Below are 13,221 nucleotides of genomic sequence, written 5' to 3' on the forward strand. Positions count from 1 at the left end.
CTTAAGGTGAACTTGTCTTACTGTATTTTAAATCTTTTGTTCTCATCTTGTCCAGCACAGAAGCAAAATGCTTTCTACAGATCCTGAACTTAATTCTGTGTTCCTCAGACTAAAGACTCCTCTATCATCACATGCAACTGATGACTAACTTCATGTTCAAGTGTAAGCAGATTCCACATTCAACAGAGGAGAATTAAATAATCTAAAATTTATGTTCCCCAAAACAAAAATATTAATTTGGTGGGGTTTATATATTAAATATAACATGCTCCTCCAAAATTTGGGCTGCATAAGAAAATCTTCTATGTCACAAGAAAGGAAAAAAAATCCTCTGCCAAAGCCACACATACCTTAATATTTTCAATGAAATAATCAAGAAAAAATTGAATATCAATTGCCTTAACAAGAACTTTTCTGCTCTATGAAGGATACCAAGTCAAAACATCCTATTTACGACTGCTAAAAGCTAAGAAAAACTTTCACAGTGATGGGCAATTTTTTTCTGGATCAGACCCACTGATGATTAGGCAAAACCACGTGTTTAGTAGCAACAGAGGCCACTAATACAGACTAAACACTTTCCTTTATATACATCCTTCTGCTCACGCAAAATAAGGCAGATTCTGCACAGTGCCCTGTGGACAGAGGTGGACATGAATTCCAAAGGCATAGTAGAACTACTTCACATCAGGACAGATGTAGTTTGGAGTATAAAATTTTTACTAGACAGTTTATAATTACCAGTTAGTGTTTCATTGAATATTCAACTTGATGGGGGGCATCTTGAAGAAAGTACAGAACACACTGCTCACATTTATATGCAATTACATTAAGTAACTGCTTTTAGATGAAGGCAGCTGTATGTAGACACTGCTGCATGTAGACACTTAGTAATTAATGTGATGCTACAATATTTTTTAATAATATCTAGAAAAATATCTGTGTTTCATTCTGATTGACTCTGTATGTTTTTAATTGTTTTTTAACAACCATGTTCATATTTTCTGTAATGTCTTGAGCTCAGACTTAAAAAGGAATAAACTACTGTAGATCCATCAGGGACACCTCAGGAGAACATTAGTCCCTTCTCTGCAACAAGAGCATAACTTTAGAAAAAGCACAGTTCCAACCAAGGAGCAGCAGGAAGCAGGGAGAAAGGAAAGGGAAATTTTAAACAAAAAACTCAGGTGAAACCCTATCTTAAAGAGGAAAGTGCCTTCTTAGTGCATCCTGCCCCACAATAAAGAAAATAACATAACTGTTACAAACACCACACTGTGTATTGACTAAAAAAGCACTATTAACTTCCATACTAGTTAAACATGTACTGGACAGACTAAAATATAATTCTGTCCTATTCCCATGCAAAGGGAGCCTATTATTACCCTTAGTGAGCCTAAAATCTCACTCTAATGTGGTATAATTCTTAACCAAAAACATGGATAGCAATGAAAAGTTCTCTTGTGGAATCACCTTTTTAACACCACTTGCATTTGATTCACCTAAAATTTTGAATCAAGCTATTGTAATTGTGAAAGTACAGAAAGCATCCATAACATGCCTGCACAATGTATATGACAAAATAATATTTCATTTAAATAGCAAACATGTCTTAAGACTCATGTGAACCTTAATATAATATCAGAGCAAAAAAAACCTTAATGCAGTTATCCACCTTGCAAAAGCAGATGCACCAGGTTAAAGAAAGCAATGATGTTATGCTGTTCTATAAGAAATATATCAGTATTGATACAGTTCTGGTTTGAAATGTGAAAGTTTTGTCGTATTTTCTAATTTAGGCCACCGCTTTATTAGCAGTCCACAGAACAAGCAAAAACAGATGTAATGCTTTTTAGCAAATGATGATGAAGAATCACAACCAAGTGGTAGTTTCAAAATACTTAACACTGCAATGCTATTATCAGCATACTGAGGACTTTTGTAAACAATGAACATCAGCTTGAGCTAAAACAAAGGAAGTAGCCGGAAGCGGTCATAAACTCCAACACACAATTTACATGACATACATGAATACAGGAGCAAAAATGTCTACAAATACCAAAGCAGACAAGAAATGTACAAGAATGTGGAATAGTCATATGAAGAAAAACAAAACTTATAAAGATCACCAGCACAGATGACAAGAAATTCATAAGTTTTTATTTTATACCTTTCTCGTTCTGGTGAATGCAAACTAGTATCTGGTCTCAAGCAGTTGGTACTAGCACTCCTAGCCCTGTCAAGGGAGGGCTGCAGTTCACTAGTGCCAGTGCATTGCATCCAATGGTAGAAGAGAAAGAAAAAGAAAACAAAGAAAGGAATACAATGTTAGATATTAACTCATAAAATAATGCTCTCTTTACAGAAAATGTAGAATCACAATGATTTAATTAAGGAAAACGTAAAAGGGTTGACTGGATGATTGTGTCAAGATTTGTTCAGAAAATAAAAGCAAACAAAAGGCTGCGAGAAATTTTTTGCAAATATCATTGAAATGTTTAAAACTGAATGAGACAGAACAGCATCCACTTGCAAGAAAAGTGGAATGAGAAATATCAAACAATAAAGTCATATCCTTATTAACAGCAATAAGTTTTAAGCCAACACAAAATAATGTGATCCACTATATGTCATGTGAAATCCCTTTACAGTGAAGCTCATTTATTCTGCCAAATCCATATTAGATACCAAACAAGTGGGGGGATTAATCCTCAGTGTCTTACCTAACCAGTAGATCATCTCCAAATTTCGATATTCGTAAATTAAGGCAATCATGAAGGAGTGAAATATCCTGTCTAATCACGGGTTTGGTCTTAGCACATGCAGGAAGAGTTGAGCTTTGTAAATTAAAATTATTTAAACAAAATGAAAAGAAATTTAACATGTAACAGAAATCTCATACATAAACAAAAGAATGCAATAGAGAAAAAACATGCAACATATAATTTTAACAGTGAAGACAAGTCCAACTATTACAAAGTAGTTTGGTTTAGGTTTTTTTTGTAACATAGGTGTTAGTTTAAATAACTAGATGAAGTTATTTTAGGATTTTATCCCTTATCTCTCAGTCACAAAAATGTAGGAAACATTTTGTTATTTTTTCTTTAACAAGGGAAGTCTATTTATTTTTTTAAAAAGAAGCTAACTACTTAAAGGGGACTCTAAATACTTCTTACCTGTATAGGTTCCAATGAGTACCATTTTCTAGTAAAGGCATCTTGGGTGGTAATGTTTTATAGTGCCTAACAGGACTTCTGAAATGTGGTGGGTCAGAAAAGAACAAAGGACAACAGAAAAAAATGCCAGAAATAAAAAGACAGGTAAAGGCAAGCCAAGACTGACCAGAACATGAAATAAATGCATAATATTCTATTATATTGTATAGCTGTAGGAGTAGATATCTCATCTATGTTTTTCTGAAGTACTGTGACAGCTATCTGGGGGGAAAAATTTTGTATTAACCCTTTTCTTAATAAAGTGCAAGAACTTATGTCAATGCTAGTACAGCTCAGATGTTATCTTGAAAAGGAAGTAGTATATATTCCTTGTTTAGATACTTTAAATTAAAATATGCAGACTGTATTAAGTTTATATTAAATTACTTTTTATTTCTCTTAGTGATGCCTTACTTAGACCTGCAGAAATTTTTACCTCTTCAGTAGTTAAGCATGAAAGTCTCACTAAAACAGGGATATATAGTATCAAAAATTTAATTACAGATTAGCAGCTGAATTTTTTGAATGTGGAGGTCTTTTTAAAGTGGCGTATCAGCTTGAAAATTTACCAGTAATTAAATGTTATTAATTATAAGATAATTCAAAAATTTAGGAGAAGTACTGCATCAGCCAACACAGCAGCACTGTGTCACTTGACAACTGTCTAATATCATCATAGATTTTAGAGAAGGAAATGTTTATCAGCCAGCTCTTCCCATTGAACAAGAGAGAAATTTAAAGGCAGACAGTGGCTGCTGAATGAGAATTATGGCCATTTAATGGCTAAGGGTTAGTAACAACATTCTAACAATTTTCCATATACCCTACTAGGGCACAACTATGGAACTACTAGGAGAAGAACCAGCAGGCTTGAGGATTTTGCAGCAGTCTGTCCTGACAAGACATTTCATTCCTGTTGAGCCTTGGGCCAAAGCACAGCAGATCAACATTAGAAACCTTGCTGTGTCACAGACAGATGAATCAACTCTCTGCCTGGAAACATCAGTGTTTGTAAAACCCTAAAGGATTTAAGGAGCTTTGACTCTTCTTGTATGGGTTTAGTGGTCACCACTGGTGAATTCTCTATCAGAGGTCACTGTAACATTGCACAGGAGGAAAAAAGGAATGGCTGCCATCAGGCCAATCCTGGCACATGGGCAGATGTTACCAATAAAAGTAGGGGTGATCTAAAACATGGAATGTGGCAACTCATGATCTATAGCATAGGTACACAGCTTTCCACCATATCTAGTAGTTAATAATTGCATACAGAGCAACAGGATGGATAGCTAGGACTAGTATTTCAAACTGGTATTCCATTAAACTCACCATATATCTTAACTCTGTAGCTTGGACTACCTAATTTCTTTCATTTAACATGAAGCCATTAACATTTCTTTCCCATTTTAAGCTGAAGCTGTCTCAAGGCTAATTAAACCATTGTTCAGCAAGCTGACTAGAAAACAAGGATAAAGCCTTAAAAATTTCTAACATGAATAAATGTCAGGTCACTAGAAATAAGAAAGGACAGAAGATGGCATAGAACAAATTTTTGCTGAAACTGTTTTCAAAACTATTCTTTCAATAATGTGTATTGGCAGTTTAGTTGGAATTGGGGTGTATAAGCCTCAGAGTTAAATTTAGAAGAATTAATCAATTGTCATCTATCATTTTTCTATTCATCTTCAATACATTATTTTAAGCATCATCCTTGTTTACAGTATACCACTACTATTACTTTTAAAGGGTGATTTTTGGTGTTTTTTGATCACAAAAATACTGTAGCATTAAATGGAATAAAGAAAAAAGCAAGGAAGTGCTGTAGGCTCTGAATTCAGTGTAGCTATTACCTAACTCTATTGCTGTCCTTACAAAAAGGACACAACTTAGAAAAAATTGTGCAGAACTTTTTGCTGTGACCAGACTGGTTTGGTAGATTTGTAAAGCTATTGGAAAGCTAATGGCTGGACAAAGACATAAAATAACAAGAAGTTAAATAAATTAATAAATTCTAAAATTAAAATCTTGATGAAAAAGTCTTTTTAGCCGAAGTACAAGAATGAGAATATTTCTACTGATAATATTTCTACTGATAACAAAAACTTAATTTAACAGCTTCCCTGATGCAGATTTTTTTGAAAGCTTACATATTTATTTAGTATTTTTTATACTACTTGGCTTTATAACAAAACCGTTATCACAGCATCTTCAATACTGCTTCAAATTTGATAATGAGAATTAAAGCAATCCAAGACATTTAAAAAATAAACAGTACTTTGTAAGAGAAAATCCTAAACTAAATAAAAGAATAATAGCACTAGACAACATAGTTTAACATTTGGTGATTTTAAACATTTAGCACTGGCACAAAACTCTCATCAACACCCAGATCCTGAGGGGACAAAGGATAACCACCTGGCTGACTTAGTTAAATGGTTAACTACTTTAACTTCAACCTACAATTTCATTTATGGTAAAGGACAAATGTTCTACACAATGTCATGGGTTTTTAACACAGTTGACAGACATGGCGGTAAAAAAGGTGGGGGAGCAGACTTTGATTTTTTAGATAAAGATATTTCAGTCCTGTTTAGTTTCACAACTCTGGAAAGTGGTAAGACAGGGAGTTCCTAGCTTTGAAACAAGAGATTAAAGAAGACTGAAGATGGGCCCAAACTACAAAGTTTACATGTGGATCCAATTTATAGAACAATTTTTAGATGCCAAAACAAGTGATACAAAACCCCTCAAATCCAGGACTTCCAGTAAGCCCTTGTACAACAGGATTTATTCCTCTGCAGGTGACTAAATCAGCATGAGATCAGGTGTCACAACAAGCAAAGACTGTTTAATTGTGCATGGCTGTTATATAAACATAAAAATGCAAATAAAAGAAAACAAAACCAACTAAAAAACCAATGTTTGAAATTATTACAATGCTCATGCATTGGGAGATCAGGACTTTTGTGACTAGACAGAAAATCTACCAGAAAATACAACTGCAAAACCAAAGTTTCTTCAACTACTTTAGTCCTTACTACTGAGGTTCAAAAACAGATACACACATCTGAATCTAAATTAAAACAAACAAAAAAAGAACGACTGACATCTGGATCACAATGTACTGGGAAGTTCTTTATGTACTGGGTCTAAATACACCATGGAGAAAATGTTGGGCACACAAAGTGGGCAGAACTAAGCAGGTGTGTTTGTGATTCCCACACTCCTGTATTTACCTGATGGTGTGTAGGCACTCTGCACTTCTTCCTCGCTTTGCTCTGGGCAGCATAAGAAGCTCACTGCACAGACAGGATGGGTGGTGAGTGAAACAGATATAGTTATGAAGCATTAGATGACATGGGTTATGCCAATGATAAGCAAATGAAAACATCAAAAGAAATGAGAAGCATTCACCCAGATAGATAGTCTGATAAGACTGCATGTCTCAAAATATGAGTCAAAAAATGCATGTAATAACTCATTTTCAACAAGCTCATTTTAGTGTGGCACCTCCTTCTGTGATATTTTTCTTTTAAATTCAGAACTACTTTTTCAGAGCTCTTCATGATGAAACAACGTAAAATGGCTACAGTTTTCTAATAACCTCCTGTCTCATGAACTAATTAATGGAGAACTGCTTTAGGAAAAAAAAGAAAGATGTCTGTTGTTTGCTTTGTGTTGGGTTTTGTGGCTTCCTAAGCTACAAAATCATACAGGTAAAAGCAGTGAAGGTTTGATAATGACATAATGCAGGTTGGTTTATGGGAAGAATAACCAGTCACCCTTTAGGGAAAATCAAAAATATATGTTCATTTGAAATATTGTGTTGGGCCAAACAGAAATTCTGACTCATAGCTCTTAAAAGGTTTTTGTAATGATAATCCTAAAGAAACAAATAAAAAAACTAATCAGCCATCAGACTTTTTTTTCTTATTCTCTCAAATTAAGGAAAATCAGCTATCTATTCTATTTTAATTATATTGTAAGCAAACACATACTATAGCCAGCAAGATGGTAAAATTAATGCATATTTATGCCTATGGTAAATATGACTATGATATGAAATATTCCTTGAATAAGCCTGTAGTTTTATGCACTTCAACACAATCAGAAAGAGCAAGCTCCAAAACTCCTATCATTGTAAATATGAAATTAAAGGTAAGCTTCATGGAAACATGCTAATTTTAAAAGAAGCAGGGAATCCCATGAAGTACTATGGCAAAAAAAAAAAAAAGAGAGAAAATATTACAAGACAGATAAAGTAGCAGTTGTTCAATGTGTTTCACACTTCATGTCATTATAAAATGATGCATTTCATTGATACACTACAGGCATTATTTACCTAAAATTCTAAACAAGGCAGACTGAAATAATGGCTTGTGACTCATGTAAGATTTAATTACATCTGGAGCTGCTAGCTTGATGCAACAATATAAACTAGGGTTGAATTGAATTTTTAAATTTTCTTTCTAAGTCAAATTTCTATTCATAAACTCAGACAGAATTTATATGCATCTTTTCAGATTAAAAACTATGGATTTTAGGAAAAAAGTTACTATTTTATTTAGAGTTGCAAAGTAGATGCAAAGTCCACATTAAATCATAGGGTACTTTGTTAATATTTACCTTTCCTAAGCCAAAGAGTATCTATTGTAATTGGCCCAAAGCAAACACTGATAAAAAAGTCATCCTGAAAAGTGATATAAAATAAAAAATTCACCATGAAATTTTCTAGTTAAAAAAAAAAAAGAGTAAAAGAATCCATCAAGAAGATTACCAATATTGTGAGAATATGCAGTTCTCTGATAAATTAATTCTGTTTTGGGAGACATTTAAAATAGAGATTACTATTCTTAACAAATGTTTTCTACACTCATAATTAAGAGATTTTACTTAGGAATAAAAGAAACACAAAAAAAAGTGTCATTCTTTTGAAAATTGAATAATGGTTTCCTAATAAAAGGCTTTTCCTAAAAGTGTATATATATTCATATATATATATATATGTATATAAATATATATAATACTGCTGAAGTGGACAACTAAGTTCCACTGGAAACTTATTGCAACAGATGCTTCTGTAAGAGAGTGGTAGTACCTATTTTTACAAAGACCTATATTATGATTTAATATTGATTTTGAACCATTAACAGATAATTGAGAAAATTTTTGAAACGAATCAGCAACTGTAATCTCTGGCATGCAATTATTGGGTAGTTCCTCAGCTTTCAAGTCAAGTTTACATTAGATATCTATGTGAATGTACTTGTTTAGGTGAAGGGTTTAGTATGCACAACACATAATATCTACACTACTCTTGATACTGATCCATAATATTTAATGATGTTGGGTTTTTTAATTCTTGGATGTGACAGAGGATCTTTCTTAACAAAACCTGGTTCGAATCTTTCATATGATGCTATTCTTTTGTACTGAAAGCTGGCAAAACCAGCCAGAACTAAACAGACTTCACAACTGACGAAATCTGAAGGAAAAGATGAAAAGGAAAATGGGGAAAAGGAGACCACTGCATACAAGATTATTATTCAAGAACACAAGTACATGGACCCATCTTTAAATCCTGCAAATAAGCCACGTACATCTTTCATGTCTGACTTTTAAACTTCCAAAAAAGTTTTGTGAACACTGAAAAGAATTGAAGACTCTAAACAAATCCAGAAGCCCATTGCTCATCCCCAGGAAAGGCTCAGGGTAAACCCAGCTCCTCTCCAGCCATAATCCATGGATATATCACCAGTTATGTCCAGGTTTGAGGCTTTACTAAAAGAGAAATTTCTAGACAGCTGTCTATATTTATACTGACAAAAGCTACTTTTTAAAGCCTTTTTCTCTTCCAATCTGATTAATAACAAATCAATGCAATATCTTCAGAAATCTTTTGAATATATCACTGCCCCAAAAAAAAAAACCAGAAAAAACCTGCAACAAGTGGACATTACTTGAATTAGCCTAACTATAAATCTGACTACTATACTTAAAAACAATTTTAATTCACCTCTGAAAGAAAATTCAGTGCAAAAATCCAATTTAGTCAATTCTGTACACACTTCTTGCCTATTTGAATTTTTAAATGTACCATATTACTCAATAGTTCCCACACCTGTGTTACCACACTACAAAGGTAAAACAGGCAAGATCATATACAAAACTGAACTAGCTGAACTGCAAGAGCCATCTGTTATTCAGTCTTTGTATTGCTTCAAATCTGGCCAGAGATTTCCAGAGATTTTTATGGTTTAATGTTTACGTCTTTTCATGTCACTATGAAATGTATGTTCCATATGGAATTTACTGGATTATAGGGAAAGATTCTGTTACACTTAGTTCTAAAAGTAGTTAATTACTGCCAAGAAAAAAAAAATCAAAGACATTACTATGACATTTGATCCTATCTGAATGGTAAGTTTGCTACTAAAGTCTAGCTATACGATTTTTTAAAAGTAAACAACATCCCATAAAGATTGATAATCTGACTCATTATTTTTCACAACTGCTGAGCTGAAATAGCTTTCTAAGCTTTTTTTGCAGGTCTAAACTAAAAAGAAATTCTAATTTCTTCCATTTTATCAGAATACCTGAAAACAGTGCTTACGAGGGGAGGCCAAGCCTTCTTTGAGTGTAGACACTCCATGACAGGGAGAGATGTGTTTGTGTCACATATCTAAGACTGGAAATTTTTGTACCCTACAACTAGTACTGCAACTATCCTTACTATGCCTGGGTAATGTACAAAGTTCACCAGAATGTTACATAAGATGCTGGGAGACTGTACCCATAGGTGTCCAAAATTTATAAGCATATGAATTCAAATTAGCATGCCTCCAACTCCCAGCTAGGAGGAGTTAATGTCTGGCATTTTGCTTGTAAATTTACCAGCACAACTGGTAAATTCTGGTATTACAGGAAGGCCTAGAGCATACATGAAGATGCATGGCTTTCTAGCAAAAATCTCTGGGCTTCATTTGGGAAAAAGCAGTAGAATACCTAGGAAAGAGAGACAAGAATCATTTGTCTAGATACCTGCAATTACTGTCAACCCAGTACACAGTTTTACCAAAAGAAAGGGTAAAGACAATTTAACAGCGGCACTAGATCTATCAGTTAGGATGAATTCTCTCCCTTCCCCATTGCTATTAGTCACATTTCTAATGAAAACTTGAAAATTAGGCAAACTGACAACATTTCTAAACTTTTATCCATGTTCAGGCTGACAATGTACCTTTCTTGATCAGACAAATACTGACTGTCCATCTCTCTGGATCTGTAATCAACTGGAGTTCTGGAGGCATCATGGTGTCTAGTTGGAGAACGTGATCTTCTCATCTGATGAATTTCATCTAAACTCCTGAAAAGCAGAAGTATGTATGATAATCTTGTTTTCTCATTAATAACAATGGATCACAGTACAAGCTGGTTGAAGGAATTCTTTAATCATAAATTATTAATCCATGATTTCTGAAAGAATGCCATTAAAAATTATGCAATTTATACATGCCACTATTATCCTACAAATATTCTTAAGTAGCTTCAAAGAAGATTCTGCCACTGACTGAAAAAATTTCCAAACCTATATATTAGTTATGGTACACAGATGATGAATCACAGAGAAGATATGAGTAAAAAGAGGTAAGTCTTACGAAGTTATGATTCATCCCATGACTGCTCTTGAGTGAATAATGAAAGCATATATCAAGTTCAAATATTGCAGTAATAAATTAAGATAGAAAAACCAAGCTTTAAAATTGTGAAAAATTCCTGAACAAGAGAAAAGTTAATAATGACACAAACAATTATACAAACATGAAAGCACGTTGAGTTTCACTGGAGGTGCCTACCTCTGTAATGGCACATTTGGTAAACGTGAACGGGGCCTGCCCTGATCGTCACCACGGTGAGGAGACACGGAACGTGAACGATGATGCGTTGTTGTTCTCTGCTGCTCTGGCACAGTTAGCGTTGTGGATTTACTTTCTCTAGTACTAGACCTATAACCTACTGGCAAGAGGGTAACAAAAGGCAATTAGAAACTAATGGTCTGTCTTTAGAAAGAATTCAGATGACTAGACTTCCAGGAGCACGTATCCAAACGCTTACACAACTTTCAGGTCATCACTCAGCTGTTGTACATCCCAATGTATCATGCAGAATAAACCAGTAGCATTACCTTTAAATGTCTACATGTACAGAGACTGAAAAAATGAGACTTCTTGATGTACTGGAAGATGTGGAGCAGTTTTCTTACTTGGGGAAGAATATTCTGGGTATTTTGTGTATATAAAGAAATATTTGAAAGGAACCTAAACAGATCAGGTTTGCCTCAACTAAAAATTGGTTAAAAGTAGCTACTTACTGCCAAGAAAAAAAAATCAAAGACATTACTATGACAATTGATCTTATCTGAATGGCAAGTTTGCTATTATAGTCTAGCTATATAATTTTTTTAAAGTAAACAGCATTCCATAAAGATTGATAATCTATGCGACTGTCAATGCCTACAACAGCATTGACTCACACAGGGCTGCTTATATATAAAGCATCTTTCTGCCTCTTATTTCCATTAGAGATATTCTCCTAATGAATTTGGCCAAAGCCACCTACCTAGAAAAACTATTAGGATCTAGAGTATAGTATGCTGAATATTGGGTGTTGCATACTGTGCAGAATATTTTTTTCCAAATATTGTGATTAAGCAAAAAAAAATCACATAGTATTTTTAAATAGGATTAAAAAAAACCCAGTGGAATGTTAGCACATTTTCAATATTTCAACATTGTTGTGACTTTTTCTATGTAGCACACTCTTAGCTTTGTTATACATTTTGACTCCCTTCCTAAAACAGACAATGAAGCTTAGTAAGATAACAGCTTTCAAAAGGTACCTGTTAATTTTCCAAAAGAACCTAAGGAGATCTGCTGAGACTTCACTTGCTCATTTCTAGACATTTAAATAAGATTACAAGAATCCCTTGACAGAAAATCCCTTAATGATACAGAAAGTCATCCCTTAAATCATCCTTTAATCACTTTACAAATTCTTACTTAGTTATCCAAATAATAGTTTTTCTTCTCTGAATTTGTCTAGAATTAAAGTTACTGTAATGTGTGATTTTGTTCAGCTAAAAAAAAAAACAGCTTCTATCAGAAATCCTCTTTTCATGCAGGAAAAAGCTATGATTTTGTCACCCAATTGTCAATTGGAGAAATTTAATAAATTAAATAAATTGCACTTTTTATGGATCTCACTACAGGGTTTTAACTTTGAGGGTTTTTTTCATATTTTATATAATTTTTATAATTCTTCTAGCTCTTCTCTGGACTTCTACAAAATTACAAACAGTCCCTCTTTTAAAAGTGTGCCCTGTATGCAGAGTCTGCATGAGGCTTGATCATGCATTCAATGACATTTCATAACTTCTTTAGCTGCAGGTTTCAACCCTGGCCACAAACATCAAAGCAGCATTCACACTTTTTTCCCCAAATGTGTAAAAGTTTACCAATGCGCCCTAAATGGCCTCTAAAAATTGACAACACGCATGAAACTATCTACTGGGGTTTGTCAACCTTTTAACAAAGTAGGACTCCAGTGTTCTGCAGGTTTTGGTATGTTGTGTTGCTGCCAAAAAAGTGTTTCAGAGTTCTGTAATAAAATTACAAAGAAACATGAGGATCGCCCTGATCTCAGGACAAGGATTGGGTGCAGATTGTGAAGCAAAAGGGGGACTCCCCCAGGACTTCAATGGAGATTCATGACCCAGGATTGCTGCAGAAATTGTCTAGGTCTTTTGTGAGAGGAAGAAAATATATAACAAAAGGTGGATGTGTTCCCTTTTCCTGGATAACTAAATCTAAGCTGCATTTGCAAAAAGATAATTAATTTTCCAAATAAGCTTGTGTTAGAAAAAATCCTGTCATCTGTATCAGTAGGAAGAGCAGTTTACATGTATTAAACACTAAAACCAAAGAAATCCTAAACATCTTTTCAATCT

At 33.9% G+C, this 13,221-nt stretch overlaps 1 protein-coding gene across 27 annotated transcripts in view; it reads right to left on the reverse strand.

Annotated features, from left to right (window-relative positions):
- RIMS1 (regulating synaptic membrane exocytosis 1) overlaps window positions 1-13,221 on the reverse strand; it is a 307,924-nt gene that overhangs the window by 95,080 nt on the left and 199,623 nt on the right. For 10 of the 27 annotated variants that reach the window (XM_066547434.1, XM_066547430.1, XM_066547432.1 and 7 more), the window contains 4 exons: window positions 11,072-11,231; window positions 10,456-10,581; window positions 6,452-6,514; window positions 2,171-2,260 (listed from right to left, as the gene is read on the reverse strand). In XM_066547434.1, the coding sequence (XP_066403531.1) occupies window positions 2,171-2,260; window positions 6,452-6,514; window positions 10,456-10,581; window positions 11,072-11,231 (439 nt within the window). Of the gene's footprint in view, window positions 1-2,170; window positions 2,261-2,723; window positions 2,838-3,176; window positions 3,255-6,451; window positions 6,515-10,455; window positions 10,582-11,071; window positions 11,232-13,221 lie in introns of all 27 variants that reach the window. The other 17 variants (XM_066547435.1, XM_066547431.1, XM_066547433.1 and 14 more) reach the window with 4 other exon arrangements.

Source organism: Molothrus aeneus, chromosome 3 (assembly GCF_037042795.1).
Source record: "Molothrus aeneus isolate 106 chromosome 3, BPBGC_Maene_1.0, whole genome shotgun sequence".
NCBI lineage: Eukaryota > Metazoa > Chordata > Aves > Passeriformes > Icteridae > Molothrus > Molothrus aeneus.